The 24,541-nt window shown below is 40.9% G+C and overlaps 1 protein-coding gene across 9 annotated transcripts in view; it reads left to right on the forward strand.

Moving 5' to 3' along the window:
* DIAPH3 (diaphanous related formin 3) overlaps window positions 1-24,541 on the forward strand; it is a 782,005-nt gene that overhangs the window by 196,096 nt on the left and 561,368 nt on the right. For all 9 annotated transcript variants that reach the window (XR_012799927.1, XM_075591046.1, XM_075591039.1 and 6 more), the window contains exons 6-9: window positions 13,589-13,663; window positions 16,856-16,925; window positions 17,907-18,043; window positions 18,721-18,826. Coding sequence is in view for 8 of the 9 variants with exons in the window: in XM_075591046.1 (XP_075447161.1) it covers window positions 13,589-13,663; window positions 16,856-16,925; window positions 17,907-18,043; window positions 18,721-18,826 (388 nt within the window). In the remaining variant the exon portion in view is untranslated. The remainder of the gene's footprint in view (window positions 1-13,588; window positions 13,664-16,855; window positions 16,926-17,906; window positions 18,044-18,720; window positions 18,827-24,541) is intronic.

The raw sequence follows: 24,541 nt of genomic DNA on the forward strand, positions 1-24,541 counted from the left end.
TCCATTTCTTAAGATTCCAATGGTGCTATAGCAAAATAAAGCAAGGATAAAGCAGGGTAATAGCGATACTTTCCTTTTGGCCCAGGAGAGGCTGGTTTGCCAAACTGATACAGTTGGCCGAGGAACCTCACTGGGAGCTGGCATTTTAGAAAATATGTAATTTAACATGGCCTAATTTATCATTCAGATTTCAGCAAACTAGGGAAATAAGGCTTAAGCCACAGGTGATTCACACCCTACAAGTGTATAAAATATCCAGTCATAAGGCGTACAGTAGGGTATGGTGTAACTTCCAGAGCTGGCGCATGCTTACTGGATTTTTTAGAAAAATCTCATGTCTTGGTTTTATATCAAAGTTACGGTGATCACTATTAGAGATTTCTCTGATATTGTGCAGATAAGACCTACTTCACTCAGTATTAGGAAAATCAATTCTCCCTGGGCTCCTACTCATATACTAAAAATGTTGTGTCAAAAGCGACTTGATACGCTTTAACAGGCATTAGATAAATGGTTAACACTGAAAACACCCTTCCCGGTAGCCATCACTTCTGCAAAGAGAGTTGCTAAAATACAAACTTAATTATGCAAGCAACCTTCTAATCATCTATCAAGATAAGGTAGTGTTGAGAACGTTTCCAGAGTTCAGATCCAAGGTAACATCATGTTTTCATCTCAACCAAAACCGCATTATGAGAAAAATCTGATGGACTGTTTGTCCTGTTAATTGGAGCCTGCCAGTGTCAAATAGCGTCCAGAGATCCGATTACAAGATGGCCAGAGTCTGCAATACTGGAAGCCTATAAGTAAGCAGAAGGCAAGCTCCCTTTCCCATTAGTGTTCATTTTACGAGCAGTGCAACATCAACAGAAAGAACTGTAATTGAATCCCTCACATTTTATTATTGATGTGGGATACCACAGGTGAGGCTTTCTTACCTATATTCATCTTTCTTTTAGTCCAGTCACGACAGCGGACAAACTTTACCCCCCACCGCCCATTGACTTCCATGTTGTTTTTAGTTTCCTTTGTTTTGTTTGTTTGCTCACCAAGAGGTGGGACAGAATCATTATATAACCACTCCTCAAGAGATCAGCCATCTGCCCTACCTGGAGGGGAGAAGCTTCAACTCCACAGGTGCTGTGCTGCTGTGGCTGACAAATTATCGGTTTGTTTTCCATTCAGATGGAATTGCTAAGGGCAAGTTTACTGTCCATGTCTTTATCCACAACAGGTTTGTTAGAATGCGCTGAATTCTGGTTCAGGGTTTTTGCACGATCATATGTAATGCCACATGCAAAAATAGTTTTTGGTTTTGATTTTGATATTATTTTTGAACACCCTGTTGTACTTTGGTTTATGGAAGAATATCAATAAACTATTCTCAAACGTTATTGATAGCTCTTCAGATTTATATAACAGCAGTTTGTCTAGGAACATTGTCAAGAAGTCTGAAGTAGAGATTTGCAATTCTGTGCATATACAAGCACCCCTTGGGATAATAGTTCATCCTGCTGGAGGAAAAAAAACAACAAATTAATTTAAGCTCAGTGTGGATACCTAGCCTTTTCAAACAAATTGAATTGAGGTAAAGGCCTCTTTGCTGCACCTTGAAATTCACACTGACATACATGCTTGAATTTGATTATGGGATGCTTGAAGGCATACAGCTTGTTGATTATAAAAGTACGGAGACAGAATGGTAATACAGAAAGATTTGATTTACCTGAAGTATAAATATATTCTATGTAGCCATGTAACCCCTGGGCTACTAATCCTCTACCTATCACATAAGCCCTGGTACCAGCAAAGGCAGTGTTGGGGTTAAATCTATGCTCGCTGCTGCAGCAGTAAACAACTCCCTTGAGTGACGTGGGGGTGGGCCTAAGGCCTGTGTACTGCCCTATCAGGGGCTCAGACCTAGGACCCTCCCCTGGGTACAAAAGGGGCTGCAGATCCAAATTTAGGGAGCTCTCCTCCCTCAGGAAAGAGAGATCCCTCCCAAAGGGAAATGGGAACAACTACCCCATACTCCACCAGGAAGCATGGGAGTCAGGGATAGACCTTTGGGGCCTCAAGCCCTGGGGGTTGAGTACAGGGACCAGAAGAAAAGGCATTGTTGATGTATATGGCTGTACTCAATAAAGACCAGTTGCTGCTTTTTATACTGCCTGTGTGACTGCAGTTTATCAAGGGGAGTGCAAGATGGTTTTCCTGCAGGGACTGCACCCAGCACAGCGAGAGTACAGGCAACAGTGAAATCTCCCAGAGGGTGGGGGAGCACCCGTTACAATTATAAATACAGCTAAACCCCGTTATAGTGCGGTCCTCGGGGGCCACCCGATCCGACCGCGCTAGAACCGAAGTCGCGCTAATTTTAAAAAAAATGGCCGCCGCGCGCCTGATCGGGAGGGAGGGAGTGAGGAGGGAAGGAAGGAAGAGGTGGCCGGAAGCCCTACACGTCCCCTAGCAACGGCGAGTCCAGCCGCAACCTGCTCCTTACCTCCCACCACCGGCATCCATTTCCTCCCCCCCCCCCCCAGGCCTCCACACCTACCGGCCCTCCGCGGCATAGCCCACGCGGCCCTCCGAGTCCCAGCCTGCTGCTCACTCACCCCCCCCTCCTCCTGACATCCCCCCCCCCTTCTCCTGATGCCAGCTCCGCTCCGATCTCAGCAGCCGACACCAAAGGTAGGGAGGGGGAGTGGGAAGTGTGGTGTAGTGTGCTGTGAGTGCTGTGTGCTGAGTGTGTTGTGAGTGCTGTGTGCGTTGTGAGTGCTGTGTGCGTTGTGCGTGCTGTGTGCGTTGTGCGTGCTGTGTGCGTTGTGAGTGCTGTGTGCGTTGTGAGAGCTGTGTGCTGTGAGTGCTGTGAGAGCTGAGTGCGGTGAGAGCTGAATGCGGTGAGGGTACCCACTTGCTTGGGATGGTTCCTGTAACTGGTTGATCTATTTGACATCTTGATAGAAAGGCCAAGATGGCTTAAAGCAACATCCCTACTCATTTTTGCAGTGTGCAAAAAAATTTTTTTTTTAAATTTAAATTTTTTTTTTTTTTTTTAAACGGAGCCACGTGAAAACCGCGTTATAGCGGGTCACGCTATAACAGGGTTCAGCTGTATTATATGTAATATAGACGTGTCTTGCCATTTTAAACACAAACATCTGTATGCAAGTCTGTTTATTTTTTATGAATCCATTAACAATTGTGAATTAATCATTGTTTTAAAGATGGACTATATTGAGAAAAAAAACAAAACAAAAAACTCGATAATGTTTAGAGCTTAGAAAGGATAAGCTTTTCCTTTGTAAATAATTTTTTATAGAAGCATGTTTTAATATGTAAACAAATGTTTTAATATGTGACTGAGATGTAAATGTTCAACTTATGGTATTTGTACTGAGGCTTGTTGATAAAATGTAGCAATACTGTGGGTTAAAGTGTTGCAGGAAAGGGCGGAACATAGAATAATCGTGCACAGATCCCTTGTGAGTAAGTTTATAATAAATGGAGCTTCGTATAGCTATAACTTTATATACATACTAGCTGTACACGGCGTAAAATACGCCGATCTAGGAGATATGAAAGTTTATTAATTAAACATTACTCTTTTTTTCACCCCTCTTTGTAATGCTTGCTGTCTCTTGTCCCCTCTTCCCCAACGTAGTCTCTCCTCCAACATGCCCTGGTCCTCTTTACACTCTCTCCTCCCCTCTATTTGCACTCCCTGCCTTAGGCTAAGGCCCCGCTGCACGCCACGCCCGCCTTGCTTGCCTGCGGCGCATGCAAGTCACTGCACTGCGGTCTGTAGTGAACTTGTTTCGACGCGGGGGGCGTGACCAAAATGGGTCGGGTGGGCGTGGCCATGACATGGGGGGGGCATTACACACACCACACACCGGCACACCAAGCCGCCTCCCTCCCGTAGCTCCAGACAGCTCCCCTCCTCCCCTCCTTCCCTCCTCATTGGCTGCCTCGCGCACCACGTGATGCGTCAGAACTTCTAATCACCAGAAGCTTGTAGCTCCGGCTGGCTGACGCGTCACAGTACGTAGTCGGCCACATTAGAAGGAGACTGGAGGTAAGGGGCTGGTGGCCCGCGCGCTCCGCCTACCGCAGCGGGTCCTCAGCCTTACTGTGTCTGTGCACACTACACTCCCTCCTCTCCTACTTATCTCATCTGTCGCCTCCTCTCCGTGATATCTCCACTGCCATTAAAATCTCCCCTAGTGTTTCCTTGGTGAATGAGAACCCGCTCAGTCTACTGTATCATAGAGGGGAATATATGTATATCTTTATATAGTGCAGACAGTGTACTCGGCGCTTTACAAAGACAATACAGTACAGGGAATTATGATGATACAATAAGTGAGGCAAAGTCAAACAATAGGAAATGAAATCCCTGCCCGAAGTGCAACGTTCAGTTCTTGTATTCTTCACCTCAAATTCAACTCCCAATTTCAACTTCAGACACTAAATATGTGACACTTAAGATGTTACACAGCCAATGGTACAGTCTCATTGGCTGTCCTTGGGTGAGTGACAGGCTGCTCAGCCAATCACAGAGGGATGTGCAGACAGCCTTAGAGAAGTGTGTTTGTGTGTGTTTGTGTGTGTCAGGGTAGTCCTCTGCAGCTCCTCAGACTCTAGCGGAGGTGCGGCAGCCATGTTTGTACTCCCCAAAGGACTAGAGAGAGAGGATATCCCCTAGAGGAACAGGATATCCTCTGGACACTGGAGTCTACATGTCAGAACTGTCGGAGACTATGGAGGAGAAGGTTGTGTCGGGGGGCCCAGTTAGGCTGCCCAGGACTAGGCCAGAGAACCCTGTAGGCCCGAATTAGGCCCTGAGCCATCCTAGCTGAGTAATGTAGTGACAGCCATATATCAGGGGACTTTCCTGTTAGCTGTTTACCTAAGGAGCTATGGAGTAGGATGAATCGCTAAGGAGGATTCCCCAGGATAAGGAGTGCTACAGCGCAGCTGCTGGAATTAAGGAGTTAGGTGAACATTGTTGGGAGGCCCGCTACGTGGGATCACGGTTGCGGAGCCTAATATCTACGGTGGATTCCCTGGCTACACCGTTGTAACCAGGAAGGTACTAACATGTACCACCAAATTCATCAGGGAGAGTAGCGCTGCCCTCACATACATTCAGAGTTGCTTTGCTGGACCCCTAGTGCTGCTGGGGTGCCGAAGGGAACGGGTATTTGGGTATATCACTTTGGGGTATATTGTTCCTATTGTTTTGTGTGTGTATCAGGAGGGACCTGTTGGTAAAAAGGTATTGCTTATCACTGCTGTGTGTTGTGGTTATTGCTGTATATGTGTAACGGTTATGCTCACCACAAACCTGGACCGGACCGCGGGGCTGAGGTGGGGATAGATATACACCGACCTTAGAGCACGAAGCTGGATCCTGGTTGCGAATTCCGTGGTCAAACGTAGCCGGGTCAGGACTGGAGAAGGTAGAGTTATCGGTAGGCACGCTAGGGTCAGGGCAGGCGGCACAGGAGCGAAGATGACAACCTGAGGTCATCATCAGTAGAACAAGGAAAAAGTCGCTTCAGCGTAGAGAGCAGGAACCAGAACTGGGGATCCAATGCTTCAGTACAGAACAGCTCCCCCTAGCCGGGTACAGCTGAGCGTGGTTGAGGCCACTGGAAGGTCACTGGGAACAGGAACTGCAGACAGTACAAGAAACACTGAGGGCTTCAGTGTAACCGCTTCAGCACGGCGGAGTCTGCCAGAAACTAGGAGCTATGGCAAGAAGGCCAAGGCAGGCCAAACAGAGGTGCTGTGGCAAGCACAGTTATTTGAGAAAAGTCTATGTTCAGCAATGAGGAAATGTGAGAGCCCAGTATAAGAAGGGCACGGAGCCAATCAAAGGACAGGGGTGTGAGGGAATTCCTCCAATCACGGAGCACAGAGACAGAGCTGCACAGGAGGCATCTAGGCTGCAGTGATTGCAGGAGCAGGGGATGCTGATTGCAGAAACAATGGGGAGTTGTCTAGAAGCTGCATAGTTCTGTAAGGAATAGGTTTCAACCAAACACAGGAGCGGATTCTTTACAATATGTTCCCGTAAGAAGCCATCCCGCCTACGCTGGGATCCCCATGGGTTGAGGCGCTGCACCCCATACCTTCAAGCTCCCTATTAGCAGAGGCCCGCTAGCAATTTCTATGTCTTTTTTTTGTCAGTGTGTGTTGTTGTGAGAATAAACTTTGCTCCAGGGGGGGCTTACCTCAAAGTAGAAAAATAGAAAATACCTTTTAGTGGTCTCATTTGGAATGAATATTTTAATATTGTATACATATGTGGATCCACACGGTTGCATTTTTAAATTCTAATCTTTACTCATCTTATTCCCAAATTTTTTTAAATTGTTTTTAAAGCATTTTATTTTCATTATAATTTTTAATTCATTGGATATTTTACCCCTCATATAGTACTGGACTTTAAAACCATTTTACAGGTTTTAATTATTTATCAATAATATTCAACTCTTCTTAAGAGAGAAATATAAAAGCGCTTGGTCTATTCCCGATAATATCATTGAAAAAATATTTTAAACATTTTATACATTATTTATCCATTTTTAAATCCACCCCTTGAATTAACATCAATGAACTTGGTCTTTTAAAATCTAAAGCATTGAAGCATGATGCAATGCATTTTACTAAAGAAATGCAGAGAATATATGTATGTTTATTACTTAATATATAAAATGTCATCATAGGAATTTTAAACATTTCATGTACACCGGTGATCACCACCAAAGAGAAGAAGTCAATCATGCTGCCCCATGAAAACAATTAAACAGTAAAGCATCACGCATCAAAATGTATTGATGCAATACTTTTTTCTTATGTGCTTTCTGTAATAAATACAATTACTGACCATTGCAAACAGTATCTAGCTGATCAAAGAAAGACACATAGCAGCAAATCCGTATTTTTTTTAAACAAAATTTTTATTATTATCAATAAATAGTAAATAATACATTATGATTTTACATTTACATAATTCACTTATGATTTTACATTGTTTATCCAGATTTTTTTGTATCGTCTGCTTATGACGTGAAATATAGTTGATACTGCTGGCTTGTCATTATATAATTGAAACGACCCCAGGGGTTAATAGACCCATCAGATGCATTACTTGGCTTTTACCAATCCGCTAATTAGAATAAGGGGTATTTAATCACTGAAAGCAAGCCTCTCCAGTATCCCTGACGAAGCCAATTATATTGGCGAAACGTGTAGGAGAAGGAGCCTACAGAGGTAGTATTCGTATTTCTAATTCTGAGCAGTGTATTTATTAACTACAAAAACTACAAATGTGAAGATAATAAATATGAAAGTTCCCCCCCCCCCCCGCCTGCTGCATCATTTATTGTACATTCTAGTTGTAATGAGAAATACTTGGTGGACGATTATTTGAAAAAAATCTTGTTTAGTCAAGAAAGCTAAAGCTTTGGCATTACAGTATGTATTTATAGGAATATTAAAGCTGTACTGCATAATATTACCCACTTGTCTTGTTTTGCAATTTGCAACTCCCCCACCCTCCTCCCCCTCATTAACTTGAATAACAGGTTTGGGTAAGTTATCTTGCAATGGACTTTAGTAAATATCAACCCTAAGTCTCTTTATGCCATTGAGTTCCGGAGGGGTTGCGGTACCCGAGTTCCATGGCTCCTCAGGCACAGTGCGGTTATGCGACTGTGGCAGCCATTTTCCGTGAAACAAAGGAGGAGACCTCCTCTTCCATTTCCTCACAGGGCAGACCCTGTCTTGTGCTCCATAGGAACGCAGGACACTGTCTAAGCAGGAAAATCAAACCACATTACTACATCATGTTGCCAGACCTCATGATTTTGTGACTACGTCTTGGGACAAACAAAGGGTTAATGCTGAACTATATTTAGACCTGGGGAAATATTTTGTATAATAATTCCATGTTTGATTTTTTGTTTTGTTTTACATTTTTTACCCTTTTGAAAGCGCTACTTTACTTTTACAGTTGATCATTTTCTCTATTCAGTGCTTCTTTTGCTGAAATATTCCTTGCTTTAGTTACTCTTCTAGCAACTTGGAATTTGCAGCAGCATCTTATCTGTTCAGTATAAACTGATATCAAGCCTAATTAAAGCTTTGAAATATACCGTTACAAGTCTGATCTAGAAACTCTCCCCATCATTTATCAACATTACCAAATATATTTATTTTTATTTTTAATATAGATTTTTTTTTAAATAAGGGTATCTACAATATTTCTTTTTAAAAGGCATCAGGTTTTTAAACCTTTTCACATTGCTTTTTTGGGATTAGTTTTGTGTTTGTGTATTCCCTGTATTACTACAGAAGGGAGAGAGCTGCAGAACGAAGCCTATTAGAGCGCATCAGATCGGATTTACTGTTTTGCTCCTTGTCTTAACTCTGGTTGTGTATCTAGAATGTGAGGACGGCAATTTCAATCCACCTCTAGATGATTTAAAGAACAAAGATGTGGTTTGAAATACTCTTATCTGTATGTCATACTGTTAAGTGCTCTGAATAATATTGTCCTATGACAATAAAATACCATTATTTTTTTTGCTCATTAGTCCTTTTTCATTTGCCCCAGTGTGAGAGAAAATCTGGACTGACATAGCTGATTCCACAGACATATAGAGAGACAACCGACTTAGACTTGACCATAAACATTTTTGAGATAGGGATACTTTCCCCTTCCCGCCCCCCTCCCCCCTCCCCCTTACTACTCAGCACATTGCACAATATCAAATCTGGGAACAAATTAGACACTGCCCATTCATATTATAAAGATTAAAGTTGTACTGCATACAATTCACTAAACTCAATGTGAACGCACTGTATGCAATCTAATTATACTGTATACCTGTTTTGCACTTCCAGGTTCAAAGCACCTTCAACTTGGTGAAAAACAAATCTACCAAGGCAATGTAAAAATTTTTTTGTGTGTTGCTTTTTTAAGAACACAATGTAGATGGTGTTTGTTTGCTGAAAGCAGCTTCTTTGATTTTTCTTAACATTCACCCTGGCACTTCTCCATCGTGCAAAATGTGAATACATAAACACATACTTTAAGGCGAGAAGGATTTCCTTGGTCAGTGGTTCTCCACAATTTCCATCTTCTCCATCATTTCTTATTGAAATGTGTTTGGTGGAAGGTGCTTTAGAAAAGACGTGCCTCCCCTCACTAAAATGTCCTTTCCGCTATCTACCCACTGCTCAAGGATGATTCCACCCCGTCTCTGCACTACGTGTTTGGAAATAGTGTGTAAAGTTTAGAGTTATACTCTCAATCTGTCACCCTCCTCTGTGTAATGCCATTCCACCTCCATGGGTTTTCCAAACGTAGTGTAAACGAGAAACCTGGATCAGCACAAAGGAGCTTCACATAGGCCTCCTTAGTCATCTGTCTGACCAACATAACTGTAGCGTGTGTTTTAACCCTTTACAAAAACCCCAGTTTTGAAGTTGGACAACCTGGGCACCCGTCACTTACTTTGCCAATAAGAACGTAAACATTATCACAGCAGTTATGGACTTTTACAAGCACATTTGACTATCTCTTCCTGGTCGTGTTCTCTTCTGTGCTGCCATAGTCCACTGTGCCGCCATAGTCCACTGTGCCAGAACGATAGTCATGGCAAGAAGCGGTGTCGGCATGTCTGCCATGATTATACGTACTCAGGCACTCAATGTAAGCAGTGCATCTGGATGTGTATAAAATGTCTCCGTACAATTTTAGTGAAGGGAGGGCGAAAGGGATAGATTGTAAGATTAATAGACAGGTTGGGAGAAACATTACAGAAAAATGTGTTAGAAACCCCATATCCGTATTCAGTCCGTCTGTCCTTCCTTTTTTTCTTTCTCTCAAAGAGCGGATAATTTTGAGTTCAAATGTTTTCCGTTTTTGACTGCATTTAAACATTCGTTTGAGGATTTGGATATTTTTAGTCATTTATGGAATGACCTGGCTGTGAGAAGTGGTGTCCCACTGGAATGCAATATCTTCCTTCTTTATGGTGTGTTACTGTGTGTCTGTATACTGTAGGTTCATTCTGGTTTGACGTTTTTGGTTGGCTTCACCAACGTACAGTAGTATCCGCGGTCAAATTTGCTGCATTGAATCATATATATCACATTGCTTGATGTGCAGAAGTATGATCCTTTGACAAAAATGTTCTGTTTGTAACTGGCTTTGGGATCTGTGCATATGTGTACAGAGTTTGCAGCGTGTAATGTTAAATGGTATTGTGCCATTTTCTGTGTCCTTTGAGTGAACCAGGATGGTTTATAAATTAACTTCCCCAAGTGGTAAGTATTATATTCACATCAGGTTCTCTTCAAATTATCCCAGCTTTTGTTGACCAACAATAGAGGAAGAGGAGGGCCAGCAATGGGGGACTGGCAGCTACACGAGCACCAGCCTGCCCCCCAAATCTAATGAATGTGAACCGTGCTTCTACAGTACGTACCTTAAAATAACTGATCTGGACCACACATGTTGAATATATTTGTTGACCAGTATGTTTCCACTTAGTCAGTCATACCCATACTGTAATTGCAGTGTTTTTATAGTGGAGACTGTAAAATCAGATACCCAAGTGAAGTTTCACACCGATTTCCCAAACATGTTCTACTATTGAATGCTACACAGTATTTAAACTGCATATTCCGTACCTTGACATGGAAACAGATACATCTCACAAATACTTTTTTGCTTTCCTTATATGATTATAAGAATATCTCCAAGGCTTTTACACGGCTTCCTTAAACAGATTAAAGCTGCAGTTCAGTCTTTTTTTTTTTTTTAATTCATTTTTTTACTTCAATAGTTTTATGTGTGCAATCTCTAATTACCTAAAGAACTGTAGCTGCCAGTCAATTCGTTCTCCATGTATTGATAGGCGAAATTTGGTGACATAATTAGAGCTGGCATATGTTTTTATTTGCTTCTGTCAATCAGTGGAAGCTCATGAATATTCATGAGCACTCCTGCACTGACATGTGCTAGAGGGAGGGCAGGGCTGACAAAGGGGTGTGCCAGGGCTTGTGACAGGACATGAAGGGGCAGTGCCTTAGCAAATGGCTGTTTAAAATAGAATACAAGAAAATTGGTCTTTCAAAGTTATTTTTTTAAAAACAGAAAATGCTAAAAGTATTTTTTCTTACTACAGAACTGATTTATTAAAAAAAAAAACACACATGCAGGATATTGACTGAACTGCAGCTTTAAACAGCCAAACCTGAATTATGGAAACGTTGGGGGTTTGTCCTTATTGACTCGCCACGTGAGCTAGGTTTCTGGTTCTGCACTGTGACATTTATAGATTTTAAACCTGAGGAGTTGAGCTTATGGTAGGTGTCATGTACACGCTTGCCCACAGGCCATGTAAAATGGGTGAACAAAAACTAGGTTACCAATTATCCCACTCACTTCCCACAGGGCACTATAAATGAGGACTTATGCCCACCAAAACAGTCAGATTACAAGCAAATGATGCTTCCGCCAGAAAAATTAATTGAACAGTTTACAACTTTGGATTACCCCACAATTCTTTGATCTGTGAGACTCCAGGTGCTTTGACACGTGTATGGGGGTGTGTCCTGTCAGCAGTTGGTCACTTTTTCATGACCATGGATACTTTTATGAATGGATATCTGGGAGGTGGGAATTCTTTAATATTCAATTTATTAATGGAGTATAAAATACTTGGTTCTTTCCCCAATAGTTAACAGATCCATGGTTTGCCTCCTTATACAGGCATACCCTGGTTTAAGGACACTCACTTTAAGTACACTCGTGAGTAAGGACATATCGCCTAATAGGCAAACAGCAGCTCGTGCATGCGCCAGTCCTGAACAGCAAAACTGGCTCCCTACAAGTACCGAAGCTGTGCGCAAGCGAGGAGCCTGTTACAAATGTGTTATTTACAACAGTTATGCACGTATATGATGTTTGCAGTACAGTACAGGCATCGATAAGTGGGAAAAAAGGTAGTGCTTCACTTTTTTTATTTTTCAAATGTTTTTATTAGGCTTTGATACAACAATAACCACATAACAAACCACATTGCCTAATCCAGAGACATTTTAACAATTTTTAGGGGAACAGAGTGACAACCTGAGTTGTTGAAACAGGAGGGTGCCTTCAGAAGGGGAAGGCAGAAGGGGGAGGGGGGTGGAGTGGGTCTCCACCCTGGCTGTCGGGGTCTTGACCCAGATAATGGGTAGAATGTTAGCTCCTTCTATTCCTTGTTCCTCTGAGGAGGGGGTGGGTCTCTATCCAGTTGGGACGGGTTGCCTTTCTCTAGTAAGGAGTATCCACGGCTCCCAAACCTTGTAAAATGCAAATAGGTTTTGTCTCAAGGTAGCAGTTAGCCTCTCCATGAGCCTCACCTCACTGATTCTCCTTTTTATTGTTCTCGTAGCTGGTGTAGTTGTTCTCTTCCAGGAGGCCGCAATCTCACATCTCGCAGCGGTGAGAATAAAGGAGATTAATTTCCTAGTTGGTCGGACAATGTCGGACATTGGCCTGGCCAATAGGAAGGTCAGTGGTTCAATAGGTAATGCTAGGTCGGTGACCTCTTTTATCAAAATTTGGACCTTGGCCCAGTACTTTACAATTTCTGGACATGACCACCAGATGTGGACCATGTCCCCTCTATGACCACAGCCTCTCCAACATAGATCTGATGCCAGGGGGTAGATCTGGTTTAAACGTAGTGCTTCACTTTTAAGTACATTTTCGCTTTACATACATGCTCCAGTCCAATTGCGTATGTTAATGCGGGGTATGCCTGTACTCGGGGAAATTACCCGGATGCAGACATTAAATGTAATAGATACCTTTTTAAGCCTGATGGTGAAATAGATGTTTTACTATTTGCCCTAATGTAATTCTACACATTTTAATTTTTTTTTACAATATGACAACCGCAGTCTGGACTTACATTTAGCATCCCTAACAGTTGTGCGGAACATTAATCATTTAAATTCCCGTTATCCTTCAATGGTAATGATTTAATATATTCTGATATGAGTAGCTTATCAATAACATCTTGGTCTCTAGTTTTAAGGAAGCTGCTGAAATTAACAATAGCCACATCTGGGTGCATACAGTAGAATGTTTTGCCCATCCCTTGCTGTCTTTTCAGTATAAACTGTTTGATTATACAAATGTCTTGAAGACCTAGTACCACCCGAATTGTTTTACTGCCTATGAAGCCGTAATGTTTTATAATACTGATCCTCACAGAAAATGTAACATTTACATTGCTATATCGTGTGGACATACACAATCCTAGCAAGCTCAAAATCCAACCCCACCGTATTATATATTTATTTAATTATGCCAACTGGAGTGCTATTGGGAAAGTCTACTATTGCTATATTGTGATGGACAAAATATATTTACGGTAGGGACAGAAAACGTTCCACGTTGTACCAAAACCTCCCACACGTTTGTCATTGATAACTGCTATTTATATTGTCGTTTTTCATGTTTATATTATTGCATGCTCCATTTAAGATATATATGTTGTCTTCTTTTCAGCTGGGTTGAAAGCTTTGGCCACGATGGACTCGGTTTATTGCTTGATATTCTCGAGCAGATGGTGGATGGGAAACAGTAAGGATTGTTTTTTTACACTCTTGAACCTAGTTGTTTGTCATCTTTGTATTTTCCGTTCCTGACATTATACTCCCTTGCACCATAGGAGCTCCCAGATGGATTACAATGTGAGCTTAGAATTTCCTTAAGTAAATGTCCTTGTTTAGTTTAGTGACATACAGAAGGACCAGACAGAGTTTTTTTTTTTTTCATAATATTTTTAACCTATCTGTATTTTATAATACACTATAAAAAAATCAAACCTAGTTGGAATGTTGTGTAATTAGCTGGCCATTGCCCAATCATAGTTGCATGTTGAATAGGTTAAATGTAATTTCATGAAATCATAAGTGTTTGAAATTTTTTTTTTAAATGAAGCGTTTACAAGTAATTATACGCTTTATTTAATCCCTACTTGATCTTCTTAGTGGTTTGTAATTCATGACAATCCGTAGAACAGGTAAAAACATAGCACTTAAAACATAATCTTACCAGATTTGTTTTGTAGAAACTAGTGGGGCAGCATTCGATTTTGACCAGAAACAAATAAGATTAAGCTTCACTTTAAGGGTCACTGAAGAAAGACTGTTCCACTCTGGTTTTTTTTTAATGTCTGTAGATTGAAAATTGTTAACATTAATGTATTTTACATCCAAAGCTTGCACAGTACATTTTCATTGCACGTGCACTTCACTATTAAACGCTGTAGGTTCTTTGCCAACTCAAAATGTCTTTCTTCATTATAATCACATAATCACCTTCTGATTTGTCCTTATTTTGCTTATGTGACATGATATACAACTAATTTATTCTTGCTTTGCAGGCTGTCACAAATATTATTCACTATTCTGTGTAGGCCTTTATATAACCAGATTTAAATGGTTCATATGATAACTGGTGCTGCATGTATGAAAATTGCAGGCCCTAAAACGTCTCACAATTGTCATCCATTTTTTTTTTTTTAGAACTTGTATTTTATTGATGAATACATCCTTGGTATACATAATAAACAATTAAGGCAAACATTATTCAGAATAGCATATAGTTAAACATTAATTCACGCATAACAGACCCGCACGGTTTTTCGAGCCCTACTTAACCGTGCGAGTGGGGACAGTCACTCTTATTGTGAGGGAATGGGGAAAAATAATAATAAATCGGAGGAGGAGAGAAAAAAAAAAAGAGGGACGGGGGGGCGGGGGAAGAGGGATGGGAGTTCGGAGGGTGAGGATAGAGCGGAGCCGACTACTCCAAGTGCCGTTGAAACGACCGTGGAACCGCTAAATAGCCACAGAAGTCGTGAGAAAATATAAATGAATGATCTCGGGGTGTGTGGGGTGCTGATTGTGAGCAAGGGCTTCACCTCTCGGTAGGAGAGCGCATTTATCACTATTATTGCCAAATTGTGTTACGCTCTACCCCAGGGATGTCTGTCTGAGCTAGCCAAGGGGCCCAGACTTTCAGATAATTATCACCAGTGTCGTTAACTAAACTCGTTAACTTTTCCATCTGGCAAATATACACTGGCGACACACTTTATTCGAGCTCGGCTAGTCCCACGAATTCGGGTATACCCGGGTGTATTGAGGTTTGTGACTGTTTTCTGCCCGAGTGCATTGAGGTATTTTCCACGCAGGGATTGAAGCATTTTATTCCCGCTGGCTGCAATACTGCACAGTATATATATATATACTGCATTACAATTCATGAATTTATGCCATCTGGTAGACACGCGAAGCATTGCAGCCTATTAAATCCTAATCATTATCATTTAACAGATCAGCCGCCCGTCAGCCAGGCATGAACCCAGGCTGGGAAGGCAAATGCAACGGGGCTTGTCAGAGGTGAGGAGCGGCGCATTCCAGGTATCTGCCAGGTACATACTGGGTATTTGCTCGAATAAAGTGTGTCGGTGCAGTACCAAATACGATTCCGAATCTTTGGGATAATTGGAATGTCGGGGCGTTTCCATAATGCTGCAATCTCACACCGCGTGGCTATTGCGAAATGTGCAATCAGTTTATGTCATCCGTATTTTTAAAGCTAATATTTGGAATGTTCTAATTCATCTGGAGTTTTAATTTAATACGTATGGGGTAATTCAATATACTGGAAGCAGCTAAATGTGGCTTTATTAGACTGGAAGTTTTTTCCTGATACCAGCCACTTCGGATATATCGAATTTCCCCTTTAAACTAAAAACAAATTTCTCCTTAACCTAACTGAGTCCTTGGAATCCTGTTCGAGAACTGCTCTCGCTGAGACAGAATAGTGCATACGAAATATGCAAAAGAAACACTTTGTCTTTTATACGCATTGCACACTAATAGTAGGTTGATGCATGTTGAGTGTGCATACAGTAGTATAACAAACATATGTATCTGATACATTGGTTTGGGAGTAGGTGGGAAGTTACTAAATGCCAGTAAAAACAATATTTTTCACTGACTGCCCCTCACCTCTGGAATGCACCCTCTCTATCCACCTTTAAGACACACTTGCTTAAAGAAGCATATGAGTAGCACTGTTGATATTCTGAACACATGATACATAAAGCTTGGCCCCCTGCAGATGCACTTACCAGAATTCCCTCCTACTGTCTCTGTACGTTCTCCCTACCTACTAATTAGACTGTAAGCTCCTCGGAGCAGGGACTCCTCTTCCTTAATGTCTAAAGCACTTATTCCCATGATCTGTTATTTATATTATCTGTTATTTATTTGATTTCCACATGTATTACTGCTGTGAAGCGCTATGTACATTAATGGCGCTATATAAATAAAGACATACAATACAATATTTAGAGCAATATTTATATATACAATATTTACAGTATAACCTTTTGAAACTTTGTTATACTGTATAAAACCTTCAGAATCTTTGCAAACTAATTGCATTGTAAAGCTCATTAACATTTTACTGTCACATCTAAATCTTTTGAAGCTATTAATGGTGGAAAATGCCTGATATTAGCAATGTTGTATAGGACCATATAAACCCAATGCATAAGCCAACGTTAGATAACATTACACGGAAGGTAATGGGGCTGTTTCACATTCTAGAACGTATACTCATTTAGCAAATGTATTTACTCGGAAATGTTTAGAAGGGGAATCGTTTTCTGTTCCACATTCCCATAACATGCCATGACTATGTGTAATGATGTGCATATAATCATATTAATCAACTGTTTTGTTGCATTTGATTCAGCCATGAAAAAATTGAAAAAAGGATTCAACACAAAGTCATACAGTGCTTGAAGGCATTCATGAACAACAAGGTAATTGCATGTGTAAATGTGATCTTAAAAAAACAACTCAAGAATAAGTCGGGTTGTTCAAATGTTATGAATTACCATCCCACTGCAAGTTTTGTCTAATATTTTGCCAGTAAAACTAAAGTATAACCATATACTAAGATGGTGTCTGCACTAACTAGTGTTTTAAAAAAATCAAGTTTTATTCTGGAATCACAGAAAAAGATAGGATTCCATTAAACATTCATTTTACCCATATGTGACCAGTCATCATATTATTAACTTTTTAGGTACTGTTAATAACCTTCATGTAGATAACTCTTCTAGGTCAGTGTGGTTAGATCAAGAAATATCCTTGAATTAAAATCATGCATCGCTAGACCTAATTATATGAATTTAATTTACCACCCCTCAATATGTGTTTAAAATTTAATGGACTGATGCAATTCAAGAAGACTGTACAAACTGGTGTATCATGATAAAAGGCTTGGTTGAAAAAAGGATTTTCATTTGTCAGCATGCGAGTTCCCCAATTAAAATGGACAGTGGTGAGCGTTGAAAGTACTTCCTATACTACTTTTGTTTGATGGTCTGCAGAATGCTTATAATAAGTTTATGAAAATATATAAGAATACACTTATGAAGAGTTGTGTGTGCATATATGATATCACCAGTAAGACCGATATTCTAACCTTGATTAATTTTCTTCCTATTACTTTTAAGACTTTTTTGTCCTCACTAAAGTTTTACCTCCATTCATCATTTCTAATGATAGATTTATTGACCACCCCCTACGATGCTTTAAATCTTGGATAATGTTATATTATATTATTTTACTTGAATTCATACTGTGTTGGAGGTTTTGATAGCACATTAGATTGCAAGTCCTGCCAGCATTGAAAAGTTTTTGAAGTTGTCAAAGTTTTCTTGTGTAAGTTGTGCTGAATCTTTTCCTTTTTTAAAAGATATTGTAATTGAGTTAACATGGCTGCTATTTTCCTGCAGTATGGGTTAGACAGAATCATGGGAGAAGAAAGGAGTCTGTCATTATTGGCCAAAGCCATGGATCCTAAGCAGGCCAATATGATGACTGACGTTGTCAAACTGTTGTCTGCCATTTGCATTGTTGGAGAAGAAAATATGTAAGTACTTCTTTTAATGAAGTTAATTAAATCGCATGATCTTTCTTAAAGCTCTTCTAGTACAGCCAAGGAAAATATTTTTTTTCTTTCAATCATATCTTATTCATAAACATGTCTCGTAATATATTTGGTTGGTATGCTTATTAATGAGACAGAATGTTGGTTTGCATTCAAAATACTTACTGGAACGAACAGTATCATTTTCAAGGTTTTTTAATAGTTACAAGTTAATGTGTTTTCATCAATAACAATTACAGTGTAATTGGTTTCCCTCATCTGGGAGATATACAACAATCACATGGTAAGATGTTACCTTTGAAAAGTGAATTAATTATGTCTTGTTTGGTACTGTATCTCTTACAGGACAGAAGAACACTGTTAACATGCAATAAATATTTCTTCTTACTTCTGTTAGTGAGTGAATTGGGATTTCTTGTGTTCTTTGTTCCTAACCATCTGCTTGCAGTGATTTAATTAGATTTAGTGAAATTATGAAGAATACTAAAACAAGATGATAACAAACAATGCTGTCATTATAAACTTTGCTGTGTCCTTGCAGCAATCTGCTAAGTTATACTTTTGTCAGTTAACTAAATTGATTAGAATTTTTCTGTAGGTTGTTTTTTTGCAATGACATTTTTATCACCCTGAATGATGTATTTTGTCACTTTTTGTAGTCTTGAGAAAGTCTTGGAAGCCATAACTACAGCTGCAGAGGAAGCGGGCATTAATCGGTTCAGCCCGATCGTAGGAGGTCTACATCATAATTTGGTCCAGCTACAGGTTTGTTTTACATTTATTTTATGCCATGTAATACTTATGATTCATACAAATATATTAAGTGGTGCATTAACTAAAAAAAAATAATAGTGTGTTTATGTTTATATATTGTCTCGTAATAATGTCAGACTGACGGTTAACCAAAAATAACATGTCACCGGTACACCGAGTCTATTCAGACACCGCCCCCTGGGAAAGAGTTTCAATCCTAACCGCGAAGGATTTTCGCCCGGGCTATCCTAGCCTACTCTACTATAATTGAAGCAACGTCAATCAGGGGAACCCACCCAAGAGCTGTGATCTTATATGTTGGGTAACTTCCACCCACTCCCGGTAAAGACAGGTTCTCAGCTGGAGCCACAAACCTACTGCTACTATGCCCTGGCTGTTTTGGGGGGAGATGGGACATCCACAAATGCAAGGTGACTCAGGGCTGCTAGAAAACATTGCAAACTAAGCAGTAGTATTGAGCATACAAAAGTAAACAATCCTATTCTGTTTTTTTAAACCCACTCAGAGGTAGTGTTGACACCAACCAGGCTATGATGGAAAACCACCCAATAGTGATGCTCTTATACAGTGGTACACTCCCACCCACTCCGCGTTATCCCGGACACACAAAAGGAGTCAGTCCCACTTAAAAACTAGCATTCCGATTTACACTTTTACCTAGTGGTTAGTGGAGATTATGGGGCCCAAGCCAATGCGAGGAGCAAAGTGATTCCAGTAAGCACACAAACAAACTAATACAGCATACAACAGAATCACAATTCTTAGAATCACCTGGGCTAACACAGTCATGACAATAGAGCTATTGAACTATAGATTTAATAGTGAGAGGTACAGTACACGGAAAGTTAACATGCATTCAGCAGCAATTAAAGAAAAGGGTGGGTACTAAAAGTCTTACAATTTACAGAGTAGTTACAGTCCGTGGGGGAGAAGGGATCCTTCGGCCAGACGTAGACACAGGGGGTCCACTGCATAGTTAAGATTATCCAAGGTGAGACCCACACAAAGATATGTTGCTTCCTAAAGTGAATCTGAGGGCAAAACTGCCAGGTAAGGCCTTTTTAAAAATGCTCTCCCTGATTCGTCCCATAGGGAATAATCATGGACATTGGGCGGTTTTTAATCTTCAGCCAATCATGGGGCTGGCCTTCATACAACAATTGTGAAAATAAGAGGGAATCCAGAGCGGAAAGGGTTAATAAGTACGCAATCAAGGGTGCCAGGTTATCTGAGATTTAGGAAGGGCTCTCCTGGCATCAAATCCTCATCTCAACAGGCGTCATGCAGCAAATAGCAGCAAGTACATGGTACGCAGATAATAGAGACCACAATATGCACCTTCTGGGACAGTACCAAAAAGGTATACACGTGTTTGTGTATCAGAACAGAAGCACATGCTCCATAGCATAATTCAATTTAATAAAACAAAGCTAGGCTACATTCAAATCGCAATGGACAACCTGATCACAGGTAGGCTAGGATTATAGTATTTACTTGCGCGCACGATGGCCCGCACAGCCTCGCGCACGCCAGCAGCCCCAGCTATCGACTGCCCTTGAAAAGACAAAAATTTGTCTCTTCAAAACGCGGTCGCACCATCGTGCTCGGTCGTGCGCGCACTAGGTGCGACCACTTAGGGATTATGACATTTGTGTTTGTCGCTCGCGCACCATCGCCAGCAGGCGCTGCTTGAGATGAGTTTCCAGGGTGCAGATGGAAGTTGTAGCATGATGGAGTACACCAGAGCTCTAATCCACTGAGTCTGTGATAGCCATCCTCCAAGCAATCCCAGGTCTAATTGCATTTGGAGGACACCGGGCACACCACAAAGGCAAAGGAAAAACTGCTGAACTGGCCACACTTCTCTGCGTTCTCAGCGGTCTCCAGATCACATGCAGACCGTTTCCTCCTCCGTGTAACAAGATATGCATTTTTCAGTGGTTAAATGTTTTTATAACCCTATGGGTATTAATACACTCAGCACTGTTAGGTGGTCTTAAAATATTTAATACATATTTAGTATTGTGTAAGTGATCTCAACAAACCAAACATACTGCACTGGTGCTTCACCACTTTTTTTTGCTTATAAATGTACAGTACTCAGTATAAATGAACAGTTAATTCGATGTAATAAATTTATTTGCACAATGCAATTTTGTAGCTTAATGATTATGCTTAAAAACAAGTGTAGCCAAGTCCCCCTGGGCTACTAATTTTCTGGCCCCTCCAGCACTGCAGGTCCCAGTAAAGAGGCAGTGTTGGGAGTAAATCCTGCAGGATCTGGTTGTATTGTTTATACGTGTGTAGACTGGTATTATAGAGTAGATTGGTATGACAAGGGGGGGCACAATGACTCATAAGAGGCCGGCTTACAAGCCACTCCCCTGGGAAGTAGGGGGTTGCCCTCTAGAGGTTAGAGTAAGGGTTCTGGGTGTTAGTTCTGTGCTGCTCTCCCTGCTATGAGGACGCAGAATTAAGTCTATCCTGGACAGGAGTGGGCTAAGGCCTTGCCCTGTTAGGGGGTAAGGTATGCTGAGGAGGGGTGCTCAGGGCCTCAAGCCCGGGGGTACTGCATTCAGGTAATGGAACCTGTAATATCTATGATGAACAAACACAAAGAGAACAAAACCCCACTGGAGAGCACTCAGACATATACATAAATCACAGCAGACGTGAAAGGAAAGGTATGTATGTGAGGTGAGGAGTGAATGAATTAAAATACTTTAATGGGAGTAAGTACTCCACTAAAATGGGTAGAACACTAGGTATCCAGAATATATTGGACTCAATAATGAGCCACAAAAGCGCAGCGAAATAAAATATACCGGATAATGGGCGTGAAGTGTAGGCTACCACCCTTGATTATATATATATATATATATATATATATATATATATATATATATATATATATATATATATATATATATATATATATATATATATATATATATATATATATATATATATATATAGTGCAGCCTGGTAAGTATATATACCGAGGTGGCCCATGTCTGCTAAATATAACACAGATACAACCACTCTGGGGTAGCTGTGGCAGATAGAGAAAGGTAGGAGTGCTCTCATTCAAGTAGGTGTGAATGAGTCAGCCTATCCATGTAGTCATATAGTGATAAGACAGATAACAGTAGTACACAAGTAGTGTCCACTTACACCTTGATAGTTAATAACAGAGCAAGTTATTAACTATGTGATGGTTGTAGTAAATAGGACAAGGTACAAGGTAGGCATGTACTCACTCAAATGAGTATAAGTGAGTCAGTACACTCAGTATTAAGGCAATCCAAACAGATAATCACTGCAAGTGTCAGTGTAAATAGCTGTCAAAAAAACGCAGTCAACAGTGTAACAAAATAGCCCACACAAAGTATAACACTGGTGTAGGGACACCCCTGAAGGGGTGTGTCTGTTACAAACATAGGTGACTGTTGCCGCGATAAATGAATAGAGAATAGTAGTACACAAGTAGTGTCTACTTACACCTCGGTAGGTAAAAACAAAACAAATATCCGGTAAAAATAGATTAGCAGACCCTATGGTAGCGCTTAGTAGCTGTACACCTACTTGCTGATGCTGGGTGCTTTAAAGTTTGCCACGGGTGCTGCTAGGGTAAAAATAGGGCTAGCTCAATGCATATACAAATATCTATGATGTACCCAATAAACTTCAGTTATTCCGTCTCTGGTGTGATGTTTGGAGTGGGAGACCATAAGAAGCGTTGCCTATGAGGTTCATCCTGGCTGCACAAGGATCCTCCTCGGCTGATCTCAGGCTTTCTGTTCTACCTAACAGGTATGCACTCGCACCAGAATACACCGGTAGCTATATGATCTCACTTAGGCTGCGGCCCCAGTGCCTCCGCTGCACGCGCGCCTGCGAGTCTGCGGCCCCAGTGCCTCCGCTGCACGCACACTCACGAGGCTGGCGGCGCGTGCAGCTGAATTCCCGGTCTGCAGGGGGAAAGACAGAAAGGGGCGTTACAGGTGAGTGATGGGGCGCAGCCATCACGTCACCCGGCAGGTTCGCCCTCATTGGCTGAGCAGCCGGGGGCGGGGCCTAGCGCTCCATCGCCCGTGGCCATCTCCATTTTCAGGTGTTCCTGAAAAACTCGGCTTGCAGCGGGCCCGGCCCCATTGAGGGGGAGGGCTCTTGTCTCTGCAGCGTCCGCCACAGCAGGCGCTGCAGTAGCCAGTGGGGACCAGGCCTTAGGGTGGGGGAAAAGGTGCTACACTAGAAAACAAGTTTATTTTACGTTTATGCAGTTCTCTATTTTAATTGAATGAAATGGTAGAAAACACAGTTTACACTAATTTAGTGATGACTGGCTTACTTTGCTGTAAGTTAGGTAGCCATTTGCTTTTATCTCATATGCCTTGACCATGGCCCCTTGCAGGAGTACTTGTCAAGTTCTCCCTACTTACCACTTACATTGTAAGCTACTCCGGACAGGGGCTCCTTTTCCTATTGTTTTATGTCTGAAGTGCTTATTCCGACTGTGTTATATTATTATGTCACATGTTTTACTGCTGTGATGTGCTATGTACACGAATGGCACGATATTAAAGTTATACAGACATATATCTTGCTTTATTCTAGTTGGCAAATTGCTTGTATCAGAATTGTAGATTTTTTACTACTGAACTATTTTGCAGATCATCTTTAAAATATATTATCTTGGTTTATGCTTTGGGCTTATTGTGTGTAATAATCAGTGACTGCTGAAATCCTCTTTGCATTTCAGATCTTTTTCTGAGAACATAAGCACCTATTCATTAAGCTGCAAAGTCGCGGTGTTAGCGAAGCATTAAGACTGTTCGTCTGAATTGGTCTTGGCATTTTGCTAAGTAAATGATAACACATCCACAACATATTGAATAGGTATATAGGCCCCTATTATTTATAATAAGAAACTCTAGTTAAGATTAATGGAAGTCTCTGTACGTCACCCCCATCTCATATTGAATAGAGGTTAATGAGATCTTGGTGCATATTTCAACTAAAGAGTTACCATAAAATAGTTCCCATGTCTTTATTTTCCCTTTGAAATATATTGGTTTACCAGCATAACATAATACACAATGCAGGATTTCAGAGTTTAATCTATTGAGATTCAGTAAAATAGATCATATTACTATTTTGTGCACATTACGACGGTTGTTTTGTATATTCTTAAATTTGGACTACATATGAATCAACTTCCCCATGTGCGTCATCATTTTTAAAATTTTTTTTTTTAAACATATTCGAATTATAGCAAAATGAATCTTTAAAGGCCTGCTTTTTTTTCATTTAGAGATTGGGATACTGTACAAGTAACGCTTATTAATTGCTTTCAAGGACACACAAACACACAAACACACATACACACCCTTTACCCCTCTCCCCCCACCACCTTAAAATGTATGAATGTTATGCTGAATACTTGTCTCTATGTAGATTATCACATCCATGTAAAGAGACTGCAGTTTTGACCTCAATTTTTGTTGCTAGGGCAGTTGCCATGGCACAGTCTAAAGTGGAATGACTCCTACTGCATCTCAATAGACTTAGATATCTGTCACTAGGATAAATAGCTTTTAAAAGATCCAACAGTGGTTAATAATAGTTTTGCAGGGGCGAAACAGAGAGGGCACTGAATTGAAGAGAACAGAGCGTAAGGGCATTTAAACCATGCAAATTTGATGT

Source organism: Ascaphus truei, chromosome 3 (assembly GCF_040206685.1).
Source record: "Ascaphus truei isolate aAscTru1 chromosome 3, aAscTru1.hap1, whole genome shotgun sequence".
NCBI lineage: Eukaryota > Metazoa > Chordata > Amphibia > Anura > Ascaphidae > Ascaphus > Ascaphus truei.